The sequence below is a fragment of the Trachypithecus francoisi genome, unplaced genomic scaffold, assembly GCF_009764315.1.
Source record: "Trachypithecus francoisi isolate TF-2019V2 unplaced genomic scaffold, Tfra_2.0 Lachesis_group1, whole genome shotgun sequence".
Classification (NCBI taxonomy): Eukaryota; Metazoa; Chordata; class Mammalia; order Primates; family Cercopithecidae; genus Trachypithecus; species Trachypithecus francoisi.
The window spans coordinates 64,212,870-64,240,051 of record NW_022681454.1 but is presented as its reverse complement, the minus strand read 5'-3'; the positions used below and the strand labels follow the sequence as shown (position 1 = coordinate 64,240,051).

The following is a 27,182-nucleotide window of genomic DNA, read 5'->3' as shown; positions in this document are numbered from 1 at the left end:
TTTTTTTACATCTATTATGAAAATGGATGAGTTGTTATTTGATTCTCAGCTTTGAACCCAGCATAGCCAAAGCAAGACTAAGAAAAAAGAACAAATCTGGGGGCATCACATTGTAACGCCTAAGGTTCTTGCCTAGCCACGCCAAAAACTGGTGTTGTGGCTGACCACGGCAAGTGAAAGAGACCTGGACTGAGAGTGAGCAGTACGTTTTATTGAGCAGAGCAAGAGTACAAAGCTTCCACAGTGTGGAAGGGGTCATGAATGAGTAAACAGAGCTGGATTATATGATTGCCTTTTAAACTCTTTAAGGGGGGAAATATGTGCAGCAAGAAGATATTACCAGAGCCAGAAACAAAGGCAATTAACCATTTGTAACATGTCTTAATCTTAGAACTTGAGGAAAACCGGAATTGAAAATTAGGTTTTATCTACTTTATGACCTTGCAGTGGCATGGCAAAGGAGACAGGATCTTACAGGACTTTACAAAGGATGTTTACAAGGAAGTGGAATTAGGAGTGTAGATAAGGTCCACTGGTTACAGAAAAACAGGCAGTTAACATTTCTTTCACTTTAGTTTTGGGGAAGGGGGAAGGGAGAGAGGACACAGGGAAACATACAGCAAAAATTTCATTGTTTATAGCTTTCTTGGGGAAGAAAACACATGCACAAATCCTGTAGTTAGGAATATTTTAAGCATGTATCTTCAATATTATTCATCCAGGATCGAAGTAAGTCCTCATGCAGTAAATGAGTGAGTTTCACAGCTTTCTGGGTCCCTGTTTGACCCAGGAAGCCCAGCAGGCACCTCCTCTCAACACCACCCAACATATTGCAAGGCATATTCCAAGTTACCAAAACAACATGGCATCGATATAACAACAGGCATGTAGACCAATGGAACAGAATAGAGAATCCAGAATTAAAGACAAATACTGACAGCCAACTGAAGTTTGACAAAGTAAACAAAAACATAAAGTGGGGAAGATGACACCCTATCAACACATGGGGCTAGAATAATTGGCAATCCACATGTAGGAGAATGAAACTGCATCATCGTCTCTCACCATATAAAAAATCAACTCAAGATGGAGCAAATAATGAAATCTAAGACCTGAAACAATAAAAAATTCTAGAAGGTAACATTTCAAAAACTCTTCTAGACATTGGATTAGGCAAAAACCTCACGACCAAAAATCCAAAAGCAAATACAACTAAAACAAAGATAAATAGTTGTGATTTAATTAAACTAAAAAGCTTCTGCCAGCAAAAGAAATAATCCGCTGTGTAAACAGACAACTTACAGAGTAATCACAAATATTGATGAACTATGCATCTGACAAAGGACTAGTGCATCTGACAAAGGTCTAATGTCCAGAATTTACAGAGAACTAAAAAAAAATCCACAAGAGAAAAACAAACCCCTTCAAAAAGTAGGCTAAGGTAATAAATAGACAATTCTTAAAAGAAGATGTATAATTGGCCAACACATGAAAAAACACTCGACTTCACTATCAATAAAATGCAAATCAAAAGCGTAATGCAATACCACTATACTCCTGCAAGAATGGCCATAATTTAAAAATCCAAAAATAATACAATGTTGGCATGGATGTGGCAAAAAGGGGACACTTTTGTGCTGCTGTGGGAATGCAAACTAGTATAAATACTATGAAAAACCATATGAAGATTCCTATAAGAACTAAAAGTAGAAGTACTATTTGATCTAGCAATCCCACTACTATGTATCTTCCCGGATACATAGTAGATACAAAAAGTTTTATATGAAAAAGATCCATGAACATACATGTTTACAACAGCACTATTAGCAATTTAAAAAATATGGAACCAGCCTAAATGCCCATCAACCAACCAACAGGTGGATAAAAAAAATGTGGTATACATACATGTATGTGTGTGTGTGTATATGTATACACACACACACACATATACCTATGTACATACACGCACATATACATACTACATTTATACACCATGGAATACCACTAAGCCATAAAAAGAAACAAAATAATGGCATTAACAGCAACTTGTATGGAGTGGGAGAGCATTATTCTAAGTGAGATAATTCAGGAATAGAATACTGAAAACCATAAATTCTCACTTATAAGTGGGAGCTAAGCTATGATGATGCAAAGGCATAAGAAAAATATAATGAGCTCTCAGGATTCAGAGGGGAGGTTGGGAGAGAATAAGGGATACAAGACTACACATTGCGCGCGGGGTACACTGCTCACGTGATATGTGCATCAAAACCTCAGAAATTACTACTAAATAACTTATTTATCTAATCAAACACCACCTGTTCCCAAATAACTATTAACATAATTTAAAATATTATAATAAAATCAACCAGATGAATATTTTTAAATATCTAGAAAAAATAGAATTGGCTCATGAAACCAAATATGTTACAAAATAGTTCAATTTTACAGTAGGAAGAAGGTTAAGAGTTGTTATATTTCTAATTCCACATAATTTCCACTGAGAAATGACTTAAGTTCTAAAACAGTAAACATTTGTCTATATATTTTAGGAAAAATGTGAAAATAAAGCTGCATGCATTATAAAAGCCAAGCAATACTACTCATCTTAAAATATCAAAAGGAAGAGAGACTTTCTATATAATTTAACTATGTAGTAATTTCTTTAGCAGCAGTTGAAACAATATAATCCTGTTCAAAATGAAGCCAAATTATTCTGAGTATGTGCAAAACAGCACTGATACTGTCAGTGGAGTTCTTAATGTTTTTGTGTTTAAGTAGAATGTGTGAAATACAGTTAAGCTGAGTAAAAATGTTCTTGTGTAAACTGTGAATTAGAACAACCAATTTCAATATAAGTTCAACAAATTTCAATACAAGCTCATATGGATTTACATTATTTTTTATTTTCCTGAGTGTTTTCTTCATTTCCACAAAATATTTCTTACCATTAACTGGGTGGTAAATCTCTGAAAAACAAATTTTGATTTGACAAAGTAACTTTCGAAAAGTTTTTTATTTTTATTTATTTATTTATTTTTTGGTCACAGGAAGAAAGAAATCTTGCATCATAACCTTTCTTCCTGGAATAAACTGAAGTAGTCTCATCTATAAAGGTTTTCCAGCTTCAAATCTCAGATATAACTAATCACTTTTTCCCTTCTTTCCTTTTCTAGCAAACTTCCAGAAACAAAACAGACAACATTTCATGATGATAAATATCACAGTAGCCACACAGGCCAGCAGGAACCCAATCACATCCAAAGAGTGGTACTGGAACCAGGTGAGGTCATGGGCTGCAACCCGAAGGTGTTTAGCTCCTTTGTGGCGCATGACAAATTCAATCCAGAAGACTGCTCGATCCAGGGGCTTCACCGGTTGATCATGTTGAATTCTTGATAATTTCATAACATTCTCTTTATATCTGAAGGATAAAAACAAAGATACAAATGTAGCAGGAAGAGACATAGACAAAACCTCTCAGACTCTGAGTTACAGAAGGAAGGGGTTTATTCAGCCAGGAGCATCAGCAAGACTTCTATCTCAAGAGCTGAGCTCTCCAAGTGAGCAATTCCTGTTCTTTTTAAGGACTCACAACTCTACAGGGGTCCAAGTGAGAGGGTCGTGATTGATTAAGTAAGCAGTGGGTACATGACTGGGGGCTGCATGCACCAATAATCAGAATGGAACAGAAGAGGACAGGGATTTTTACAATGCTTTTCCATAAAATGTCTGGAATCTATAGATAAGATAACCAGTTAGGTCAAGGGTCGATCTTTAACAACCAGGCCCAGAGTGTGGCACCAGGCTGTCTGCTTGTGGATTTCATTTCTGCCTTTTAGTTTTTACTTATTTCTTAGGAGGCAGAATTTGGGCATAAGACAATATGAGGAATGGTCTCCTCCCTTACTAACACTGAAAGTAAGTTAATGTGTCTGTGCATATAAAGTTTATGAAAGGCTTTTAAAGTGCCAAATAATTCAAAGTAAATGTTAAAGAATTGACATAGAATTTGTGTATTTTAATTTGAGTCATTGTAGAAAGTTTGGCTTTTAAATTGGAGTTTTCTCATTGACAAATATTTTTAAGTAGAAATTGAATGTTAGGTGAGAAAGTTAATTTTTTTGAAGCAGAGAAAATATAAGGCATTTTAATTTGCTTTTAATTGTTTAATTTTAAGTTTTTGTGGGTACAGATGAAGTATATATATTTATGGGGTATATGAGTTGTTTCGATACAATGTGAAATAATCACATCATGGAAAACAGGATATTCATCCCTTAAGCATTTATCCTTCGTATTATGAACACACTCCAACTACACTGTTAGTTCTCAGACATATGAGAATGTGCTCAACAGCATGAACCATTTTAAGTGCTGTAAGAAAGATCGTGAAAATGCAATATGAGAATTATCATCTCTTAGTTTCTAAAAAGTAATTGTGTCATGGTGAGTGACATGCCTCATAGCTAGGCACTTTGCTTCTACATTACTCTTCATCTCCTACTGTTCCCCACCCTGTAGCCAGAATGACATTTTGCAATTAAAGTCAGTTTATAGCACTCCCTTGATTAAGACTTTGGCCTGACTTCTCATTATTTAAAGAATAAAATCCAACTCTGTTATTTGGTCTACAGAATCCTACATTGTTAGACACTGGCAAGCTCTTTTCCTAACACTTTCCCCCTGCACACTGTTTTCTAGATTGGTCTTCTATTTTTTTCTTTAAGCTCCCAAAGGTGTTCTCATTTTAGCACCTTACATATTTTTTCCCCTCTCTCCTGCTCTTGGAGTATTCTCTCTTGCTACAACCCAAGGCATGCTTCTCTCCCTTTTTATGGCTTCCTTCTAATGTTACTTCTACGAGAGGCTTTTACTGACCACACTATGATGGAACCTTTAGGATTTTCTCTATTTTCTGTGCTTATTTTGCTATTTGATTCCTAGAATTGTAAAATGCATTATATATCCCATAGAGTAAACATTTAAATATTAAATACGAAAGATAAATATACGTACACTAAGTGAATAGTTCAAAAATGTAAGATCATCTTGAACATTATTTTGAGGTGAAGATATCTATTTACCTACTGCTCAGATTGTGGTATAGGATATCACAACCTGCCTAGAATAACTCTCTTTTTCTGAACCATTTAGTCACTACTTTTGTCCTCCAATTAAGTAATAGCCTGACTTCAAATAGTATACATTATTTTTGCTTGTTTATGTAATTGAATTATATAGTATATATTCATTAGTGTCTTTTTTTAATGTAGCAGTTGTTGGGTAAATCCATTGCTGTGTATTATTTTGTTGATTGATAAAACGGGAGGATTTTATGGCATCAAAGTTAAATCTCATTTTCAAGTCCACTACAATAATGATAGTAATAAGAGTTAATTTTTCAGCAGGAAAATAGTCATGTTGTGAGGCATTTTAGATATCAAATTAAAATATTTATTATATTATTTCATTTATTCTTCCTTTCTACTAATTTTAAGTTTTTTTATGTCAAAATTTTAAGAAATGTATTTTTTATATTTTCTATATCATTTAAAAATTATTTTTGTGTAGAAAATTGTTTCACTAACTGGCTATTCATTGGATGTGTGGGTTTCAAATACAGTTTTTAAATAACTGATACAAACTAAAAGCAGGTTTCAGATTGGTTAAATCATTTAAATTCTTTCAGAATTACTCTCTTATAAAAAGGATGAAACTCACACTCACTATTGACAAGAGAAGCTATCTATAAATACCACCTAGTGAAAAATATTGTTCTACTCACAAAGGATCATTAATTACTGTCTTCAGTGCATTCGCCAAGTCTGTACTCGACATTGTGTCGAAGTCCAATCTAACAGCTGCTCCTCTGGCCGTCATGTGAGCAATGTTATCAGGTTGATCGGCAAACAATGGAATGCCCACCATAGGGACCCCATGGTAGATTGCCTCGTAGATGCCATTGGCTCCACCATGAGTTATAAAAGCTCTGGTTTTTGGATGACCTAGGATTGCATGAATTTTAGCAAAATTATTCATAGGAATAAAATGAGACACACAATGAAAGGCTCTGAAAGTGACAGTATTTTCTAGATAACACATTTAACTAATTTGCTATTACTTTTCAGACTTCAGAGGAAAAAACACGTACTTGTACTGGGTATGCAAGTGAAGGCTGCATGGTGTGTGTGACTTCAGACTGCAAAACAATACAAGAGTTCCAGTTGGACTAATGAAAAAGTGCGATCTAGATTTTTTAAGTGTGCAATAAAGAAGACAGCAAAGAGATGGGCATGAAGTGAACTGCTATTTTAAGTGCAGTCACAGAGTGTGATAGGTGGGGTGTGCAAGGCAGCAGGCAGTGGGTTGGTGGTGGTGCTAGGATTGAGGAAGGACAGGTCACACTTCATCATGACCTGTCATCACTTTATGATTAAGATTAGCAATTTAATCCTTCAGAAAATACAGAATCACTGGTGATAGAAGAGCTATTATTTTTGGTGGCACTTGAAATAACCCTGCAGGAGAGGAAACAACAGGTATAAAGTTGTGGAAATAGGAGACAGAGAGATAGCTCAGGAAGTTATTGAAAAATTCTGTGAGATATAGTAACACCTGAAATAAAGATTCTTGCTGATTCTGACCATAAATAATGTGAGTTGTATCATAAAATGCCAATAATTGTAGCATATTCTTTTTCCCCTAGGACTGATAAATAAATATAAAGAAGTTACATTTTGTTTTTCCTAAACAAATATTCAAAAAGCTTGTTTCATGATTAACTATTAACACTCTAATGTGCTGTTACTATAATATATATCCAGTATTTGTTCACCAGAGTCTTACCTAGAAGGTCATTCTGGGGTATCCACTTATAGAGACGAGTATTGAGACCTAAGGTATCTGGTTTATTCCCATCAAATCTCCACAGAACCTGTTACAGTGAAGAAAATATCTTATTCCATGAGTGGAATTCAAAAGTTATAGAATGTTCGAACTGTAAAAAGAGTAGGAATGAGATCAAGGGATGTTAGTAAATCAGAACTACTCAAAGACTGATGTAAATAGAATACTCACACTTAATTTTCTCAACTTTTATAATTAGTTAGGCACATAAGGAAATCATGATTTTCCAAAATAGTACCTTAGAAAAAATCGGATTATCATTGAAAAGTTCAAGTATTTAAAAAATTGTTACACTTTTTAAAAGAAAACCTACGTGTGGCCAGTCATCATATGAAAAAAGAAAAAAAAAAGCTTAACATCACAGATCATTAGAGGAATGTGAACCAAACCCATGAAGAGACAGCATCTCACACCAGTCAGAATATCACGATGTGGGCGAGGTTGTATAGAAAAGGCTTGCTTATACTCTGTTGGTTGGAATGTAAGTTAGTTCAAACATTGTGGAAGACAGTGGCGATTCCTCAAAAACCTAGAGGCAAAAATACCATGAAACTCAGCAATCCCCTTACTGGGTATATAACCAAAGGACTGTAAATTGTTCTTTTATAATGACCCATGCACAGGGATAGTAATTGCAGTACTATTCACAATAGCAAGGACATGGAATCACCCTAAATGCCCATCGATTATGGGCTGAATAAAGAAAATATGGTACATATACACTACTGAATATTATGCAGCCATTAAAAAAAGAACAAAATTATGTATTTTGCAGGGATATGGATGGAACTGGAGACCATTATCCTTAGCAAACTAACAAAGGGATGGGAATAAAAATATGGCATATCCTCACTTACAAGTGAAAGGTGAAAGATGACAACATGTGGACACATAGACAGGAACAACGTACACTGCTGTGTATTGGAGGGTGGAGGGTGGGAGGAGAATGAGGATCAGGAAAAATAATTAACTGATATTAACCTTAATATCTGGGTGATGAAATGATCAGTACAATAAACCCCCATGACACAAGTTTACCTATATAAAAAAAAACTGTACATGTACCCTTGAAATTAAAAGTTAAAATTAAATTAATTTTTTTAAAATAAAAATATTCTAAGAAATGTATAAAAAATTTTTACTATTAATTTTAATTCTAGTGTAAAAAACTAACAATTTCATAATGACCTGAGTGCTTCTTTTGTTTTATGTATTTTATACTAGTTTTAATCTTCCAAATTTAATTTTAATGTATTCATTTATTTTTGAGTAATTTCACAAGTAGTTCACATGTACCTACTTGTGTGTAGGTTAGAGCCCATTGTCCTTTGATTGACAAAATAGCAAGAACATAAATAAGCTACTTATAAGAAAGAGATTAATGCTGCAAAGGTAGTATGTATAACTTCATTGGAAGTATAAATTATCAAGCACTACTTCCAAAATAAATTTCAAGTGACCATTTTTGACACAAATTCAGAGTATTATCAGTATTTCTAACTTTGGATACTTTTTGGCATAGAAATGAGGAACCTGTTGGTATCATGAATAAAAATACAGCTATGGAATAAACTCAAAATTGTGTTTTGCTCAATTTGGTCAACTGATTATTAACACCGAGACAACGTGCCACAAAGCTTTGACAACAGTGATCAATATGTTCTGCTATAGCCAAGACATTTTATGTTTAAGTTACTAATTTTGAAACTCCCAAGCAATCCTCATAAACTGAACAATAATTTACAGTGTTTAACTTTTATTTGCTACATCAGTGTTAAAGTAACTCAGGTTTCAGCAAAAGGTTGGAAGAGGTCATTACAGAAAGCTTTATCAGGCAGGAAATTAGAAGGTAATTGACAAATACACAAAGGTCACTGGCTTATTCTATATAGAAGAAAATAAATTTCTACTATAATTTATAGAGTGGGCATCTGAACTTGTTTCTGTGCCTGGCTTCCTTCTGTTTGACTCCTTTCTATGTTTTCTTCTGCTTCCTCCATTGAGAGGAGTTGTTAATCTGATAGTGCAGAGTCCTTGTCGGGCCACATTTTATACTGCGCAGAGTCCACCTTCAGGGCAGGATCCATCTCCACCCTTTCTCTTTCATCTTCCTGCTTCAGACATTGGCTGGGTGCAGTCCGGCAGGGCTGGCTACTTTTTCTCTTTCTCTAAATCTATCTGGCTGTGTGGATACTTGGACAAGTTGTCTGTCAGCCTAGGCTGTTCTTTCTCTGAATAGTACCCTGAACATTACTCAGATACACTTCTTACAGTGATTCTCCTGCCCCAGCCTCCCAAGTAGCTGCGATCACAGGTGCGTGCCAACATGCCTGGGTAATTTTTTGTATCTTTAGTAGAAATGGGGTTTCACCACATTGGCCAAGCTGGTCTCGAACTCCTGACCTCGTGATCCGCCCGCCTTGGCCTCCCAAAGTGCTGGGATTACAGGCGTGAGCTACCGTGCCTGGCCTACAGTTTACACATTTAATCACAGGATTGGAATTCATTCTCCTTACTCCCCTACTCCCCACATGTGGCAGTTATTATTCCTAAATTAATAACATTCAATCATGTTATACTAGCATAGATCTTTAAATAGAGTATATACCGCATAATTACTAACAGAGCCAATCTTCTCCATTTGTTGTCAGGTATTTTATATAAGCATTTGACTTAAAGTGCAAATGGAAATTCTATACATCCCATAATTGTAAACATTCATCAAGAGCTTCCAGAGTACAATAAGTAATAGAGGTGGTTCAAGAGTCAGTCAAGTGTTCTTCACTCATTGGATACTGCTGAGATTAGGAAAACTGTTCTGAAGAAAATGATCATAAGTCTTACTTGTATTTCTACAAGGATGCAGTTCTGGATATACATTTTTTATGAAAACACCTGAAAATCATTCTAAAGACTACATTAAGCACCATTTTCACTTACCTGAAATATATTGAGTTAAATTCATCAGTATATATGAGTGTTAATATCAGAAATTAAAAATAACTGTGGGTCTCAAGTTGCCTTTGGTGGATACATATGGAGTAGTGAGTTCCCACTGATGCTAATGGGAACCACTCATGCATAGCAAGGGTAGAAACTCCCCCAGGGCCACATACAACCTCTAAGTCTGAGGCACAACTATGACTTCTGTCGGTGGATGCTATACAAGCACATTTAAGGCTATATTCGGCTATAAAGAGTTCAATCTACTCTTTAATATTCTTTCCATGTAGATCACATACATAATTCAAAATTTTATGGGACAGGAGCTGAAAAGTCTCCAAACACTTTTTAAATACCTTTCTCCATACAATTTATTGTCCGCATATTTACATAGGGGAACGTTCATACTTAAAACCATTTTTTAACATGCAACTACAATTTTCAAACTTATCACAGTCTCTCCAGGATTATCCTTGTTCTAATTTTTCAACTTTTGGTCAACTTCACATTAGTCAGAAGTTTCTATAATTGGATTACTTACAAACTTTAGCAGCCTCTTTCAGTAGTTTTCCATATCAGTAAGACACTTCATCTTACCTTTTGTGGAATCTGGGCAAGGGCTGATGCAATTACGTTGGCCCTTTCTTCTTTCATCTTAGTGACCATTGACCCCAGAGTAAACACCACAACACCATGTTCTCCAGAGCTCTGTACAAACTCTTCCATTTCCTGTGAAAAAAGAATTTGTTTCATCACAAAAGAATATCAGCATAGCGGGCACTACTGAAAGAATTGGTACAAGTTACTAAAGAGAGAAAATCAGGTATTTTGAGGAATTATTGATGTAAATATTTTCCAACTGACTCAATCACTCAGGTTTTTTGCAATTAGATATATAATGTGAGATAGGTGGACACTGTTAGGATAGTTGTGTAACTATGTGTGAATGTGTATGTATTTGTGTGCATGTGTGTAAGGGAGAAAAGAAATGGAGCTATTACATTGTAGTCAGGGAGATAATGTTAAAAATATTATACACAGATTCTTCTCTTATAATACTAAAATTACTAATATAGGTTCTTGGAAAGTGGCACCACTCAGCTTTAATTCTATATTGTTGTTCTACTAAATCACTTGTGTTGATTTCAGGCAGGTTTTCTGTAGGATTCTTTTGGTTGGAAGCCATTAGTGTTTACCTCCCTCAATATGAGCTCTGAGGATAAGCTACTCACAGCTGGGATAATTTTATATCTACATTTATGTTTCTCTACAATGCTTTATACTTCAGTTAAAGTTTGTCAGAGTTTTCCGGTAGTTTTTGAATAATTAAAAAATATATATAAAAGCTGATGGTTAAGAACCACTGACATTCTGGAGTCGGGTATTATAATTTGGAATTTTTGTGAATTAGTCCAGGAGTCTCATTTATAATACAGAATTGTACAGTATACAGTTACATAGTTGAATGATCATATTTTCAGGTTATTGTTTAGGTGGAACACTTATTGACCTGAGATCACACTGTTAAACTGATGTGCTGTTTATAACTGCATGTGAGGAACTCTCATCATCACTTTGTTGTGTCTCAGAGGCAGCACTTGTACCCGAATAGAAGAGGCCACCAGGCCTTTCTGCAGGGGAGATCTTGTCTCTCTTTTGAGCAGCTCACTCACACCATGTAACACTCCTGGTGAAGATGTGCTTGGCTGAAATTAATGAATTTCACCAATTCACCAATAATTGGTGAATTATTCTGACTTGCGTTCTCCAATGTATGCCAATATTTAAATTTAAATACTTTGAGATTTAATCATTGTGGTAAAACTTTTCCTAATGGTCCTTAACAAAACAAAGAAAAAAAGTCCAAATGTTAACTGTGCAGACCACATATTACAGAGCGCTTTTTAAAATATGATTTTTAATCTTAACGTAAGAGTCATTGTACTGCTATTCCAGGTAATACTTGGGGCAACTAGGTATTGTGTGTGATTGCAGTTGTCTGTAGCCATATTTACTGTAACTGGTGTTCAGTGTTTAACCTCATTAGCTTGATGCCGAGAGCCCTGTTTATCCATGCAGTGTTGAAGGAATCTAATCTCTGTCTACAGATTCATCACTGATATGGACTGGTTGTTTCTTCTTCTGTGATAACATAATAAAAATAATACAAAATTAATGTAAGAAATTTTATAAAAGCAAGAAAAGATTTTTTAAATACAATTTTTCTAAAATTTTTATGTTGTGATATTATTTATGCAAAGTGTATTTTTTCATCATGGCTTTTGATCTATTTATATAGCTCAGTGTACAGATGTGACACTTATTTAGAAAATGTTACTCTTATTGTGTATACATTTTCCTCCTGCAAAAACTTGTCATCTTGTTACATTTATCATTTTCTAACTCCTTTTATTTGTATTACGGTTGACCCTAACCCTAACCCCTCAGGAATCTCCTCCTACTCCGACAAAATTACCTTCCACCCCCATTATACAATCAAAGATATCCTAGGCTTGATACTCCTCTTTCTGACTCTAATAACCCTAGTGCTATTCTCAGCTGACTTCCTAAGTGACCCAGACAACTATACCCTGGTTAACCCCCTACATACTCCCCCTCATATTAAACCCAAATGATACTTCTTATTCACATACGCAATTCTACTATCCATCCCCAACAAATTAGGAGGAGTATTAGCACTTCTACTACCAATCCTTGTCTTAGCACTCATCCCCACACTTCATATATCTAAACAACAAAGCATATTATTCTGCCCACTCATCCAATTCCTATACTGACTCCTAATTGTAACCCTACTAAACCTTACATGGGTCGGAGGACAACCAGTAAACCATCCATTTACTATTATCAGACAAATAGCATCCATAACATACTTCACCACAATCCTAACCCTAATGCCACTTGCTTCCCTAGCCGAAAACAAACTACTCAAATGAATCTGCCCTTGTAGTATAAACTAATACACCGGTCTTGTAAACCGGTGATGGAGACCCTCTCCCCAGGACAACTCAGAGAGAAAGCACTTAACTTCACCATCAGCACCCAAAGCTAAAATTTGAATTTAAACTACTCTTTGTATTCTAATGGACCATCAACTTTAAGTCCAACTTAAGTATTGATCCGCCCCGTAATTCTATGTACATTGTGCATTACTGCTGGCCAACATGAATATTATATAATACTATAAATACTTACCTGTACATAACACATACTAATACATAAGTACATTAAATGCTCGAAAAACATGCTTACAAGCAAGTACCATGCCCGCTTATCTAACTATAGAACATAACATCACCCTTCAAAGTCAACTCCTGTCCCCAGGGATATTGACCAGTACTTTATATCCTTAATAGTACATAGTACATTTGATCATTCATTGAACATAGCACATTTAAGTCAAATAAATCCTTGTCACCATGAATACCCTCCTCAGTTAGTGGTCCCTTGTTCACCATCCTCTGTGAAATCAATACCTGGCACAAGAGTGCTACTCTCTTCGCTCCGGGCCCATAACACTTGAGGGTAGCTATAGCGAACTGTATCTGGCATCTGGTTCTTACCGCAGGGCCATGAAATTAAGATCGCCCACATGTTCCCCTTAAATAAGACATCTCGATGGATCACAGGTCTATCACCCTATTAACCAGTCACGGGAGCTCTCTATGCATTTGCTATTTTATCTTTCGGCTGTGCACACGACCCCATCGCAGAAAGCTGGCCCCCCCACATTGTATGTCGCAGGATCTGTCTTTGATTCCTAGTACATAATATTGTTGATTGCACCTACATTCCATATTCCAGCCTCGCATAACTATCACAAGGTGTTAATTAATCCATGCTTGTAAGACATGACAATAACTAAACACACCAGCAACTGCCTTTCACACCAAATACTATGATAAAATTTCACAACCCCCCCTCGCTCATCTCCAACTTCACTTGCCAGGAAAATAGATACCTTCGCCAAACCCCAAAAACAAAAGCCTCAATCCAACTTAGCCAGAGCCTAAATTTTTATCTTTTGGCTGCACACAACTTTAACAGTCACCCCTCAACTAACACAATTTTCTTTTCAGCTTTGCTCTGCTGCCTCCCAAATTTAATTTCTTTACCCTGATTTTACTCAACTTACATACCCACCCACTACTAAACCCACAACTCCCACTATCACAACCCCAAAGACAGTGCTTCATAACTATCCTCTCTCTCTCTCTCTCTATATATATATCTAAAATCCAACTAATTCCCGTTTATGTAGCTTAACTTATCTAAAGTAAGACACTGAAAATGTCCAGATAGACTTACACCACCCCATAAACAACAGGCTTGGTCCTAGCCTTTCTATTAACTCTTAACAAGATTACACATGCAAGTATCCAAACCCCAGTGAAATAACCCTCTAAATGGCTACAATCAAAGGACTAAGTATCAAGTACGCACTAAAGCACTTCAAAACACTTAGCTCAGCCACACCCTGACAGAAAACAGCAGTGATAAACCTTTAGCAATAAATGAAAGTTTAACTAAGCTATGCTAGTATAGTAATCAGAGTTGGTTAATTTCATGCCAGCCACCCCAGCCACCGTGGCCATACGATTAACCCAAGCTAATAGAGACCGGGGTATAAAGAGTGTTTTAGATATGACCTCAATAAAGCTAAATTCCATCTAAATTGTAAAAAACCATAGCTGATATAAAATAAACTATGAAAGTGGCTTTAATACTTCTGAACACACAATAGCTAAGATCCAAACTGGGATTAGATACCCCACTATGCTTAGCCCTAAACCCTAACAGTTAAATTAGCAAAACTACTCACCAGAATGCTACAAGCAACAGCTTAAAACTCAAAGGACTTGGCAGTGCTTCACATCCCTCTAGAGGAGCCTGTACTATAACTGATAAACCCCGATCTACCTCACCACCTTTTGCTCAGCCTATATACCACTATCCTCAGCAAACCCTAGTAAAGGCCACAAAGTAAGCACAAGTATACTCATAAAAACATTAGGTCAAGGTGTAGCCTATTAGGTGGTAAGAAATGGGCTACATTTTCTACCCCAGAAAATTCCATGATAGCTCTTATGAAATCTAAGAGCCTAAGGAAGATTTCACAGTAAATTAAGAGCAGAGTGCTTAATTGAATAAGGGCATAAAGCATGCACACACTGCCCATCACCCTCCTCAAGTATATTTAAGGACTACCTTAACTAATCACCCCTCATATTTATATAGAGGAGATAAGTCGTAACACGGTAAGTGTACAGGAAGGTGCACTTGGATAAACGAAGGTATAACTTAACACAAAGCACCTGGCTTACACCCAGAAGCTCTCAATATAATTTGATTACCTTGAACCAACTCTAGTCCCAAACCTAACCAATATTATTATCAAATAAACCTAACTAAATCATTTACCCAAATAAAAGTATAGGTGATAGAAATTTTACCCTGGCGCAATAGATACAGTACCGTAAGGGAAAGATGAAAAAACTGACCAAGCACAAAACAGCAAGGACATACCCCTGTACCTTCTACATAATGAACTAACTAGAAATAACTTCAAAAAGAGAACTATAGCCAAAACCCCCAAAACCAGACAAGCTACCCAAAAACAGCTAAAAGAGCACACCCATCTATGTAGCAAAATAGTGGGAAGATTTATGGGCAGCGGTGACAAACCTAACGAGCCTGGTGATAGCTGGTTATCCAAGATAGAATCTTAGTTCAACCACAAATTTACCTACAGAATCACCTAATCCCCTTGTAAATTTAATTGCTAGTCTAAAGAGGGGACAGCTCTTTAGACACTAGGAAAAAACCTTAGAGAGTAAAAAACCCAGCTTCCACAGTTGGCCTAAAAGCAGCCAGCAATTAAGAAAGCATTCAAGCTCAACATCCAAACACCTAAAAATCCCAGACATATCACTGAACTCCTTACACCCCATTGGATTAATCTATTATTTTGTAGAAGCAATAATGTTAATATAAGTAACATGAACAATTTTCTCCACTGTATAAGCCTACATCAGATAGAAATACTTCACTGATAACAGTCTAATAATAACAAATAACTAATAAAATCATTACTACTCACACTGTTAACCCAATACAGGCATGTTCTTAAGGAAAAGTTAAGAAAGTAAAAGGAACTCAGCAAATCTAACCCCGCCTGTTTACCAAAAACATCACCTCTAGTATTACCAGTATTAGAGGCACCGCCTGCCCAGTGACACATGTTTAACTGCCGCGGTACCCTGACTGTGCAAAGGTAGCATAATCACTTGTTCCTTAAATAGGGATTTGTATGAATGGCACCATGAGGGTTTAACTGTCTCTTACTTTTAACCAGTGAAATTGACCTGCCTGTGAAGAGATGGGCATAACACAATAAGATGAGAAGATCCTATGAAGCTTCAGTATACTAATGTAATAAAAACCATATAGACCTATGGACTTTAAACTACCGTACCTGCATTAAAATTTTTGATTGGGGTGACCTCGGCGCATAACCCAACCTCCGAACAATCTATGCCAAGTCTACACCAGCCAAAGCAAATCAACATACAATTGACCCAATAACTTGACCAACGGAACAAGTTACCCTAGGGATAATAGCACAATCCTATTCTAGAGTCCATATCGAGAACAGGGTTTACGACCTCAATGTTGGATCAGGACATCCTTATGGTGCAGCAGCTATCAAGCGTTCATCTATCTATTTTACATTTCTCCCAATATGAAAGGATAAGAGAAATAGGGCCTACTTCACAAAACACCCTCTCTCCATAGATGATATAATCTCAATCTAACAGAACATTACACACCCAACCCAAGAACAGGGTTTGTTAAGATGGTAGAGCCCAGTAATTGCATAAAACTTAAAACTTTACAATCAGAAGTTCAATTACTCTTCTTAACACCATGCCTGTAATCAACCTTCTGCTTCTTGTTGCACCCGTACTAGCCGCTATAGCATTCCTCACACTTATTGAATGAAAAATATTAGGCTACATACAACTACGCAAAGGAATTAACACTGTGGGCCCCTATGGACTATTACAACCTTTCGCCAATGCAATAAAACTCTTCATCAAAGAACCCTTACAAACCCTCAACATCCACCATTACCCTCTATATTACCGCCCCAAACTTAGCCGTTTCTATCGCCCTTCTCCTATGAACCTCCCTCCCCATACCCAACCCCCTAATTAATTCCAACCTTGGCCTTTTATTCATTCTAGCCACATCCAGCTTAGCTGTCAGCCCTATGGTCAGGATGAGCATCAGACTCAAACTACACACTAATCAGTGCATTACGAGCTGTCGCCCAAACAATTTCATATGAAGTTACCATAGCCATTATCCTACTACCAGTCCTGCTAATAAGCGGCTCATTTAACCTACAAACACTCCTCACAACACAAGAACACTTCTAACTTCTCCTACCATCACGACCCTTAGCCATAATATGATTATCTCCACACTAGCAGAAACTAACCGAGCCCCTTTTGATCTCACAGAGGGTGAATCAGAACTAGTCTCAGGCTTCAACATCGAATACGCTGCAGGTCCATCCGCTCTATTCTTTACAGCTGAGTACATAAATATTATTATAATAAATGCTCTAACAGCCATAATTTTTCTAGGTACATTATACACCATCTATTCTCCAGAATTATTCACAATACACTTTACCATCAAAACACTCCTCCTAACCTCCCTATTTTTATGAATTGGAACAACATACCCCCAATTACGATACAATCAACTTATATGTCTACTATGAAAAAGTTCCTCCCACTCACACTGGCACTTCTCATGTGGTATATTTCAACACCCATTGCAATCTCCAGCATTCCCCCCCAAACCTAGAAATATGTCTGACAAAAGAATTACTTTGATAGAGTAAATAATAGAGGTTTCAATACTCTTATTTCTAGAATCATAGGAATTGAACCTATCCCTGAGAATCCAAAATTCTCCGTGCTACCCATCATACCCTATCCTAAAGTAAGGTCAACTAAATAAGCTATCGGGCCCATACCCTGAAAATGTTGGTTTCACCCTTCCCATACTAATCAACCCACTAGCTCAACTTATCATCTACTTCACCATCTTCACAGGCACCCTCATCACATCACTAAGCTCTCACTGATTTTTCACCTGAACAGGCCTAGAAATAAATATACTAGCCTTCATTCCAATTCTAATAAAAAAAAAAAAAAACAAGCCCCCGTTCCACAGAAGCCGCCACCAAATACTTCCTCACACAAACAACTGCATCCATAATTCTCATAATAGCCATCCTCTCCAACAACCTGTTTTCTGGGTATTGAACCATAAGAAACAACATCAACCAATACTCATCCTTAATAATAATAATAGCACTTACCATAAAGCTAGGAATAGCCCCCTTTCACTTCTGAATCCCAGAAGTCACCCAAGGAACCCTCCTAATCTCCAGTCTGCTCCTTCTTACATGGCATAAATTAGCTCCCATCTCAATTATATACCAAATCTCACCATCAATAAATATAAGCATCCTTCTTACCCTCTCAATTTTATCCATTATGGTGGGCAGTTGAGGAGGGCTCAACCAAACACAGCTATGTAAGATCTTGGCATACTTCTCAATCACCATATAGGCTGAATAATAACAACATTAACATATAACCCAAACATTACCAACTTCTACCTAACCATCTATATCATCCTAACAGCCACTGCATTTATAACACTCAACCTAAATTCAAATACCACAACCTTACTGCTATCCTGCTCCTGAAGTAAACTAACCTGACTAATACCCTTAATATCATCTATTTTTTTATCCCTGGGAGGCCTACCCCCACTAACCAGCTTCCTACCTAAATGAATTATTATTCAAGAACTCACAAAAAATAACAACTTTATTATTCCTATTACCATAACCATTATAACGCTCCTCAACCTATACTTTTATATACGCTTAATCTACTCTACTTCCGTGCCATTGTTTCCCACATCCAACAACATAAAAATAAAATGACAATTTGAAAGCCTACACGACTACTCCCCCGACTTATTACCCTTACCACCTTCCCCTTACCAATCTCCCCATTAACCCTATCTATCTCCTAGAAATTTAGGTTAAGCAAGACCAAGAGCCTTCAAAGCCCTTAGTAAGTAAACCATACTTAATTTCTGAAATACACAAGGACTGCAAAATTTCACTCTGCATCAACTGAACGCAAGTCAATCACTTTAATTAAACTAAGCCCTTACTAGATTAATGGGACTTAAACACACAAAAATTTAGTTAACAGCTAAATACCCAAATCAACTGCCTTCAATCTACTTCTACCACAGGGAAGAAAAGGCGGGAGAAGCCCCGGCAGAATTGAAGCTGCTCCTTCGAATTTGCGATTCAATATGAAAATCACCTCGGGACTGGTAAAAAGAGGCCTAACCTCTGTCTTTAGATTTACAGTCTAATGCTTACTCAGCCATTTTACCCCCGCCACCTATGTTCGCCAACCGTTGACTATTTTCAACCAACCATAAAGGCATTGGAACCTTTTACCTACTATCAGCTCATGAGCTGGGGTCAGAAGTACAGCTTTAAACCTCCTTACCCGAGCTGAATTGGGTCAACCCGGCAAACTCCTAGGCAACGACCATATCTATAATGTTGTTGTCACAGCCCATGCATTTGTAATAATCTTCTTCATAGTAATACCCATCATAATCGGAGGCTTTGGCAACTGACTAGTTCCCCTAATAATTGGCGTCCCCGACAAAGCATTCCCCTGAATAAATAATACAAGCTTCTGACTCCATCCCCTCTCCTTCCTACTATTGCTCGCATCTGCCATAGTAGAGGCTGGTGCCGGAACCGGTTTTATATAACTTTTATTACTTGCACATATTCTATCTTTTGAAGTAGAATGGAAGTTTTGTGGAGACAGAAACTGTGTCCATTTTTTTTCTCTGAAAATTCTGCACTTACCTGTGTTTTGTGCTTATCCCTTTGCAAATATTATTTGAACGAATGATCAATACCTTCTTAGGTGTTGCATAATGAAGACTTTAATTTAACCAACCCTATTTTCAAAGTCTCGTTAGTATTTCCCTCTATTTGTAACACTCATAAAACTCACATATGTGTGATAGTATCACTATGTACATGAGCTTCTAATTGGTATCTGCTTTACCCAATCTACTTCCCATCTTTCTTTCAGGGTAAGTCAAACACTCTGAGTGAAGACTATAGAGTCATTTCTACTGAAACTTCAAAGCCAACAAAATAAAACCAACGAAAGCATGTTTACCTTAGGTAGGGGTTTGGCAGGTTTGCAGTGGTGTCCTCCAACAAAATCAACATTTGGTAATAGTGGATGTGGAAATTGAAAATTCCAGGAGTTTCGAATAAGCCATATGTCAGCTTTTCCCATTGTCTCAGATAATGTAGTGGGTCTTCCTGACAAGAATAACAAAAAAGAAAAGGTGGAGGACACAAGATAATTACATTAGGTAATTTTCTGAAAGGAGTTACAATAATATAGGCAAAAATATGGGCAAAGTGTCTGTGCTTTGAAAAATATATATATATATATTCATCTATAGACATAATTTAATTTTATGTATTATTTATTTTGCCCATGTATATTTATAAGAAAGGCAAAGTAGTAGGAGAATTTGAGGTTAAGCTACATCTCTAATGTCACATCACTATACTCACAATCATAAACAATTATTAAAATAAGTCATAGAGAATTAAACATCAATTTATTTTCTTTTTAAAGCTTCAATAGGAGCATATGGACATTTAAACAACTCTTTGAGCTCCATAGTCAACTAATTTTACTTCACCCATAAAAATAATTTTCTAAGAAATAGTCTAGTTTACACAACTCATTAAGCCAATCCTTTTATCTTTGGTTCTTCAAGTGAACTCTGGACTATGTGGAGAGTATGGCTGAAAATCTTGCACTCTTTTAGATTCAAGCTAAGATCTTAATAATATGATTTTAAGTAAATATATTTGTAAATTATAGCTAGAAATTTTTGAGAAATTATTGAAATAAAGATTTGTACTCAACCTTAATCTGTCTTATATTTTTTAATAAAGAGACATAGTTTGAAAAAAACTGTAGATATAACAATCTTCACATTTCAACAAGTTGATTGGACTTTAAATGAATGGTTTTCAATTCTTTAATGAAAGAGTATAGAAACATTAGAAATTTCAAATTACCTTTAATGATTTATGCATCTGAGATATAGACATTCTCTCTCTCTACTGTGAAGGAAACCTTCTGGTAACATGGGAACATCTTTTGATTTCTAAATAAGAAAACCAAGCTTTACAAGAAAAAGTAATTTCTGCAGTTATATAGATAGTTGTAGAAAAATGTGTAACTACTCATTCTAAATCCATGCATTCAGTAAGATGTTATTTGATGGGTTTTACTGTTTTTAAGATGTAAAGCAATGTATAGTAAAATAGATGTGTAATTGCTTAAAGTCTTAGATGCACTAATATAGAGGGTTATGATTTCGTCGGGTGTTCTGTGTGAGTGATGGCCCTAGGGTTTTAACTGACCCCATAATTTAAGCTTTTCTATAATATTTGTGAGATTGATAGATCATCTTGTATTTTCATTTTATAAATTCACTTACCAAAACCCCACTACTCTGACTTTAAGGCTTTATATAAGCTTTACTTCAAAGACACAAATAAGTAGATCTTCATGGTACAGATTGAAAAAAAAAAAGAACTTACCTAGAACTTCACTATAAAACTGATCCCACTTCTTCATCTCAAATATTTGGAAGCAAAAGTCAAAATAAAGCATATAGATCATATTTTTTACCCTCTCCATGAAAGTCATTTGATCACTTAATTCTGACATAACAACAGGTACGTAGGAGGGAGGGAAAAGAAATCCTCCACATTGCTTTTCAAAACTGTAGCCAGGAGTGAAGCGGAGACTGTACACAAGGGGTGTGTTAAATAGCTCAGCCAGCAGCTCACTACCGGAAAATATACCATCTGCAAACACGACATCAAATCTTGACTCTTGTAGTTTCTTCATTAATTTCTTATTTGAAACTACATCTTTACAGAAGTTTCTAATTATGTCACCAAACGTCCACATGATTTCTTGTATTTGTGAAAAATATAACCAAAATGTATCTTTTGGAAGTTCTGACCATCTCTTAATCTGTTGCATGACGATGTTCTCATACTCAGTTTTAGTTAAAGATGTAGGAAAAACTTCAATTTTAAGAGCGGATGAGTTGTTGGGATCAAAAAGAATGTAAGCGGAAGGTGCCAGTACAGTCACCTCATGACCTCTCTGGACAAGCTCTTCCAGGATTGTCTTCATATTCATCCAATGGCTATATTCTGCTGCCCACACCAGCACCTTTCCACAACTCCCAGAGCTAAAGTAAAAGCTCAGTTGTATTAGCAGAATTACTGAAGTCCACTTCACAGACATCCTGGTGCAAAGCAATGCTTGTTTTCCAGTTGCTGTTCTTTTCTGTCATTTCTCATGGTTATATCCAAAGATAAATTAGCCAAGAAGTTAAAATGTAACCCTTGTTCTTCAAAGTACTTAAATATCATTAAACCAACAGTCTGAGCATGTGGATGGCAGGAAGACAAATGAAGGTAAATGACATGTTTACACAGATGTGATTAATGTTTCTGAGTGCTATCCTTCAGCTAATATCAAGGATCTTGTATGGACATGCCATCTGTCTTATGCAACATATTTTAGAAGAGTGTCCAGAATAGTAGCAGTGAAAGGTCATGTTTCTGCAGCCCATTTGACATAAAAGTAAAGATAAAATGACTAAACATGGGCCATACATTTTTGTACCCTTTGTTGATGTATAATTTAAATATCATACAATTTATCAATTATTGTGTAAAATTTACTGTTTCATAGTATATTCACAGACTTGTGTGTCTACTACAACAATCTATTTGACAGCCCTTTTATCTCCCCAAAATAAGTCCTATAGCCTTTAGCCTTTTCCTCTCCACCTCTAGTTTCTGCATTTCCCCTGTGCTGGGTAATTGCTAATTGCATTTCTATCTCTATAGATTTGCCTATTCTGGACGATTTTTAATACATGGAATCATACAATATGTGGTATTTTTTGAGTGGCTTCTTTTATGTAACATAATATTTTAAATGTTCATTTATTATATAGCATATACAAGTTGATTCTTACAACCATGATGTAAGATAGTGAGAGTTTCAAGATGATACTATCTTTATAAACTTTATTAAAGTAATCAAAAATAAAGAGAGAAAAAGAGAAAAGTAAATCAAGCTTACAGTACATTCAGCATTAATCATTAGGTTAGCTTGTTCTCTGACACACTTCCTCATAGTTATTTGGCTATTGTCGTGGAATTATGCAGACTTTGTTATGAGATTGTATTTCCTCTTAACTCCTCTATAGATAATAACTTAAACATTATGAAATGATCAACTCTCCTTCTGAGATATTCCTTCAGGTCCAGCACATTGATAAAACTACTGACTCAGTAGGTCTGAAGGACCTCACTGATGCCAGCTGATCTGAGGGACTTCACTGATGCCAGTTGATCTGGAGGACCCCACAAGGAACTGACTCAGCAAATAATGTTGTTTCTTGTTCTGATAACTTTGTCCCTATTACCAAGACTAATCAATTACCCAAATTTTCCAGTCCATCACCATCTATGATCTCCTTAAAACCTCCAGCGCAGAACTCCTTGAGGAGCTGGATTTGAGTTTCTCTTCTCATCTCCTTGCTCAGTGCCCTGCAATATTAAACTCCTTCTTTGCTGCCAAACCTAACGTCTTAGTGTAATCGGACTATTATTGGACAGTAAACATATGAACCTGTTGGTCCTATAACAAAACTTCAATGGAATAAGTAATTGCAAATATAATACAACTAGAAAGATAACTATACTTAGAAGTGGAACTTAATGATGTAACAGAATTGATGAAATCTCCTGATAAAACAAATAAATGAGGAGTTACTTCTTAGGGAAGAGCAAAGAAACTGGTTTCTTGAGATGGAGTCTACTCCTGGTGAAAATGTTATGAACATTGTTGAATGACAACAGGAGATTTAGAATATTACTTAAACTTACTTTATAAAGCAGCAGTAGAGTTTGATAGGATTAATTCCAATTGTGAAATAAGATCCTCTGTGGGTAAAATGCTATCTGATAGCATTGCATGCTGAAAAAAATGTTTCGTGAAAGGGTGGGTTAATGTATGTGGCAAATGCCATTGTTGTCTTATTTTTAAGAAATTGCCACAGCCGTGCCAACTACTAGCAGCCACCACCATAATAAATTATCAAACATCAACATTGATGCGAGACTCTCCATCAACAAAAGTTGCACTCACTGAAGATTCAGATGATCATTAGCACTCTTTAGCAATTAAGTGTTTTTTAATTAAGGCATGTACTTTATAGACTTAATATTATCGCAGACTGAATACACTACAGCATTGTGTAAACATAACTTTTTATATGCCTTAGAAACCAAATTGTGTGACTCACTTCATTGCAATATTTGCTTTATTGTAGTATTCGAGAACCAAATCTGCAACATCTCAGAAGTATGCCTTGTATTAGTGAAAACACTTAATATGAGATATATTCTAAAAATATCTTAAGCTGGAAGAGTGGCCAAGATGACTGACTGAAGGTAGGTAACATGCATGGCTCTCACAAAGAGGAACAGAAGGGGTGAGTAAATAGAGCCCCTTCAACTGAAACATACATGCACTCACATTGGGACTATTTAAGGAAACAATTTGATCCACAGAGAATGAAGAAAAGCAAGGCAGGACGGCAGCCAACCTGGTAGCAACACAGAACCAAGGAAAATGTCCTCACCCAGGGAAGTGCTGAGTGCATGTGCTACTCCAAGTAACAAACTTCCTTCACTGATTTTTGTAACCCTCAGGTCACGAGATCCCCTCATGAACCCACTCAACCAGGGCCTTCAGTCTGACACACAGAGGTATGCGGAGTCTCAGCAGAGCAGTCACTCAGGCACATGTAGAGACGTGCTGTCTAGATACTCTGGCTTTTAGGGCTTCCTGGCAAAAGTAGCTGTAACTCTTGCAAAGTGGAAGGTTAGAATTGCAAAGTGGAAGGCTGAATTCAGGGGGCCAAGCAGTGAGAGTCTATGGGTCCCATTTTCACAGCAACTCACAGGATAAGATTCACTGGCTTGGAATTTCAACCAGCCATGATAGGAGTGTTGGGTCTCCCTGGAATGGAACTCTCAGCCACGCTGGGTACCCGGACCACTATCTTTGCTGTTTGTGCAACTTAGCTGTCCTGGCATTTGAGTTTTGGATAGTCCAAATCGATCAGGGGAAGGAAGGAATTCCCTAGCACAACACAGCTACTCTACCAAAACATGGCCAGACTGCTTCTTCAGGTAGGTTGCAGATCCTGTTCCACCTCACTGGGTGGGACCTCCCAACGTGGGACTCCAGGCACTTCCACCATTGTTCTTGGGCCTACAGAGATTTGAAAACTCCCTGGGACAGAGCTCACAGAGAGAGATATGAGTCACCATCTTTGCTGTTTGGGCAACTCAGCAATTCCAGCCCATGGGCTTTGGAGATTATGTATAACAAACCATACATCTTCCAAAGTATTAATACTGTTTTTTATTTTTATTTTTATTTTATTTTTTTGACATTACTCTAACAAGCATCAAGAAAAATGGTTAACTGTCTGTAAAGAAAGTGTAACTATTTTAAGAAATGTATTACTTCTATTCCCAATTAGATTTTGATTAGTCTTTCATTGGTATCACCGTTAGAGTTTTGCATGTAGGACAGATATATAAAAATGTATTATTTATATTTACATAGATTTCATTTAACTCTTTTCTATTTATTTTGATAACTCATTTAAAATAAAAGACACTTATCTAATGCCTCACTATAAAATGATTACCAAAAATGAAAGTCATAATCCTGGATACAAAAGGTAAAGAAAATTTAAAGCATTTTGTATTTTACTTTTTCCAGAAAGGTCATTCTGTCTGTTAGTCCTACAATGTGCACAGGTACATAGGAAGGTGGAGCTAGAAGTTTCCTGCATCATCACTCCGATTTGCCTCCTAAGTGTGAGCACAAAAGGGACTGCAAGCAGCTTAGCCACTAGCTCCCCAGAGAAAACTATAGGGTCAGTGAACCATTACACTGTAATGATTCAATTCCTGCAGCTTCTTCGTGAGTGTCTGACTGTAGACAACACTCACATAGTGGTTTAAAAATTCCACCCAATTCAATTAAAAAATATATTTAGTTATACCTTTGATTACCAGATGCTAAGCCAGGAAAGATATTGAGAACTGGGTCTAGGAGCCAAATGTAGTAGCTCAGCCTGTAATCCCAGAACGTTGGGAGGCCAAGGTGAGAGGATCATTTAAGGCAAAGAGTTTGAGACCAGCCTAGGCAATATAGCAAGACCCACTCTGTAAAAACATTTTACAAAAAAATGGACCAGGTGTGCTGGGGTGTGACTATAGTCCCAGCTACTTGGGAGGCTTTGGTGGGGAGGATCACCTGAGCCTGAGATTTCAAGGCTGCAGTAAGCCATGATTGCATAATTGCACTTCAGCCTGGGTGACAAAGCAAGACCTTGTCTCAAAGAGAAAGTAAAATAAAATATTAAGCTAGGTCAAAAATTCATCATTTGCATTCTCAAGATTATCTTTGTCATGTGTCACATGGACCTCCTTGAAATTCAATGAATAAGGCTTGTAGTCAATGAGAAAAGCCTGCAGTAAGTAAACACTGTTACTTTGTGGTCCCTTTCTATGAGTTTCTCTAGAATGTTTTTGACATTAAGCTAGTGGCTCACGTCACAAGACCAGCCAGGACTTTCCCACAGAATGCACAACCAGCACAACAGAGCTGCCAGTGGAGAATAGTTAAAGCCCACTCTCAAACACCATGATGGTAGCTCCCAGACACACTGCTCACAGAGACTCAGAGTTTACAGGGCTCAGAATTGAAAGAAATATACACAGATGTTAAACATTAAATATTAAGTATAAATGGCCACTGTTTATTTTGAAACTTGATGTTTATTATGGGAATCAAAAAATAATGTATCCAGAAAAATTTGTTCCAACCTCAAAAAAAAAAAAATACATGAAATACAACTGTACTCATCTATATTTTCAATGACAGAAAAAAAAAACAAAAACAAATATAATCTTTAAAGTTTCTAATTCACACAAAACACAAACATATAAACACTTTCTGGCA

The 27,182-nt window shown here is 36.4% G+C and overlaps 1 protein-coding gene across 1 annotated transcript; it reads right to left on the bottom strand.

Annotated features, from left to right (window-relative positions):
* Nucleotides 1–2,887: 2,887 nt before the first annotated feature.
* On the bottom strand, nt 2,888–22,420 carry LOC117085539 (UDP-glucuronosyltransferase 2B18). The gene is made up of 6 exons (XM_033214534.1): nt 21,644–22,420; nt 20,190–20,338; nt 10,450–10,581; nt 6,850–6,937; nt 5,789–6,008; nt 2,888–3,424 (listed from the first exon to the last, which is right to left on the bottom strand). Exons 1-6 carry the CDS (start codon nt 22,362–22,364, stop codon nt 3,145–3,147), a joined length of 1,590 nt encoding a protein of 529 aa, XP_033070425.1. The 5' UTR covers nt 22,365–22,420; the 3' UTR covers nt 2,888–3,144.
* Between the last annotated feature and the right edge of the window lie 4,762 nt (nt 22,421–27,182).

What these genes read in the sequence shown, in the direction of transcription:
- LOC117085539 (XM_033214534.1), bottom strand. Translation starts at nt 22,364, where the DNA reads ATGTCTGTGAAGTGGACTTCAGTAATTCTGCTAATACAACTGAGCTTT. An exon ending in TTGCCCAGATTCCACAAAAG is followed by an intron (nt 6,938 to 10,449) that starts GTAAGATGAAGT and finishes TCACTGTAACAG; the next exon opens with GTTCTGTGGAGATTTGATGG. An exon ending in ACAGTAATTAATGATCCTTT is followed by an intron (nt 3,425 to 5,788) that starts GTGAGTAGAACA and finishes TTTATCCTTCAG; the next exon opens with ATATAAAGAGAATGTTATGA.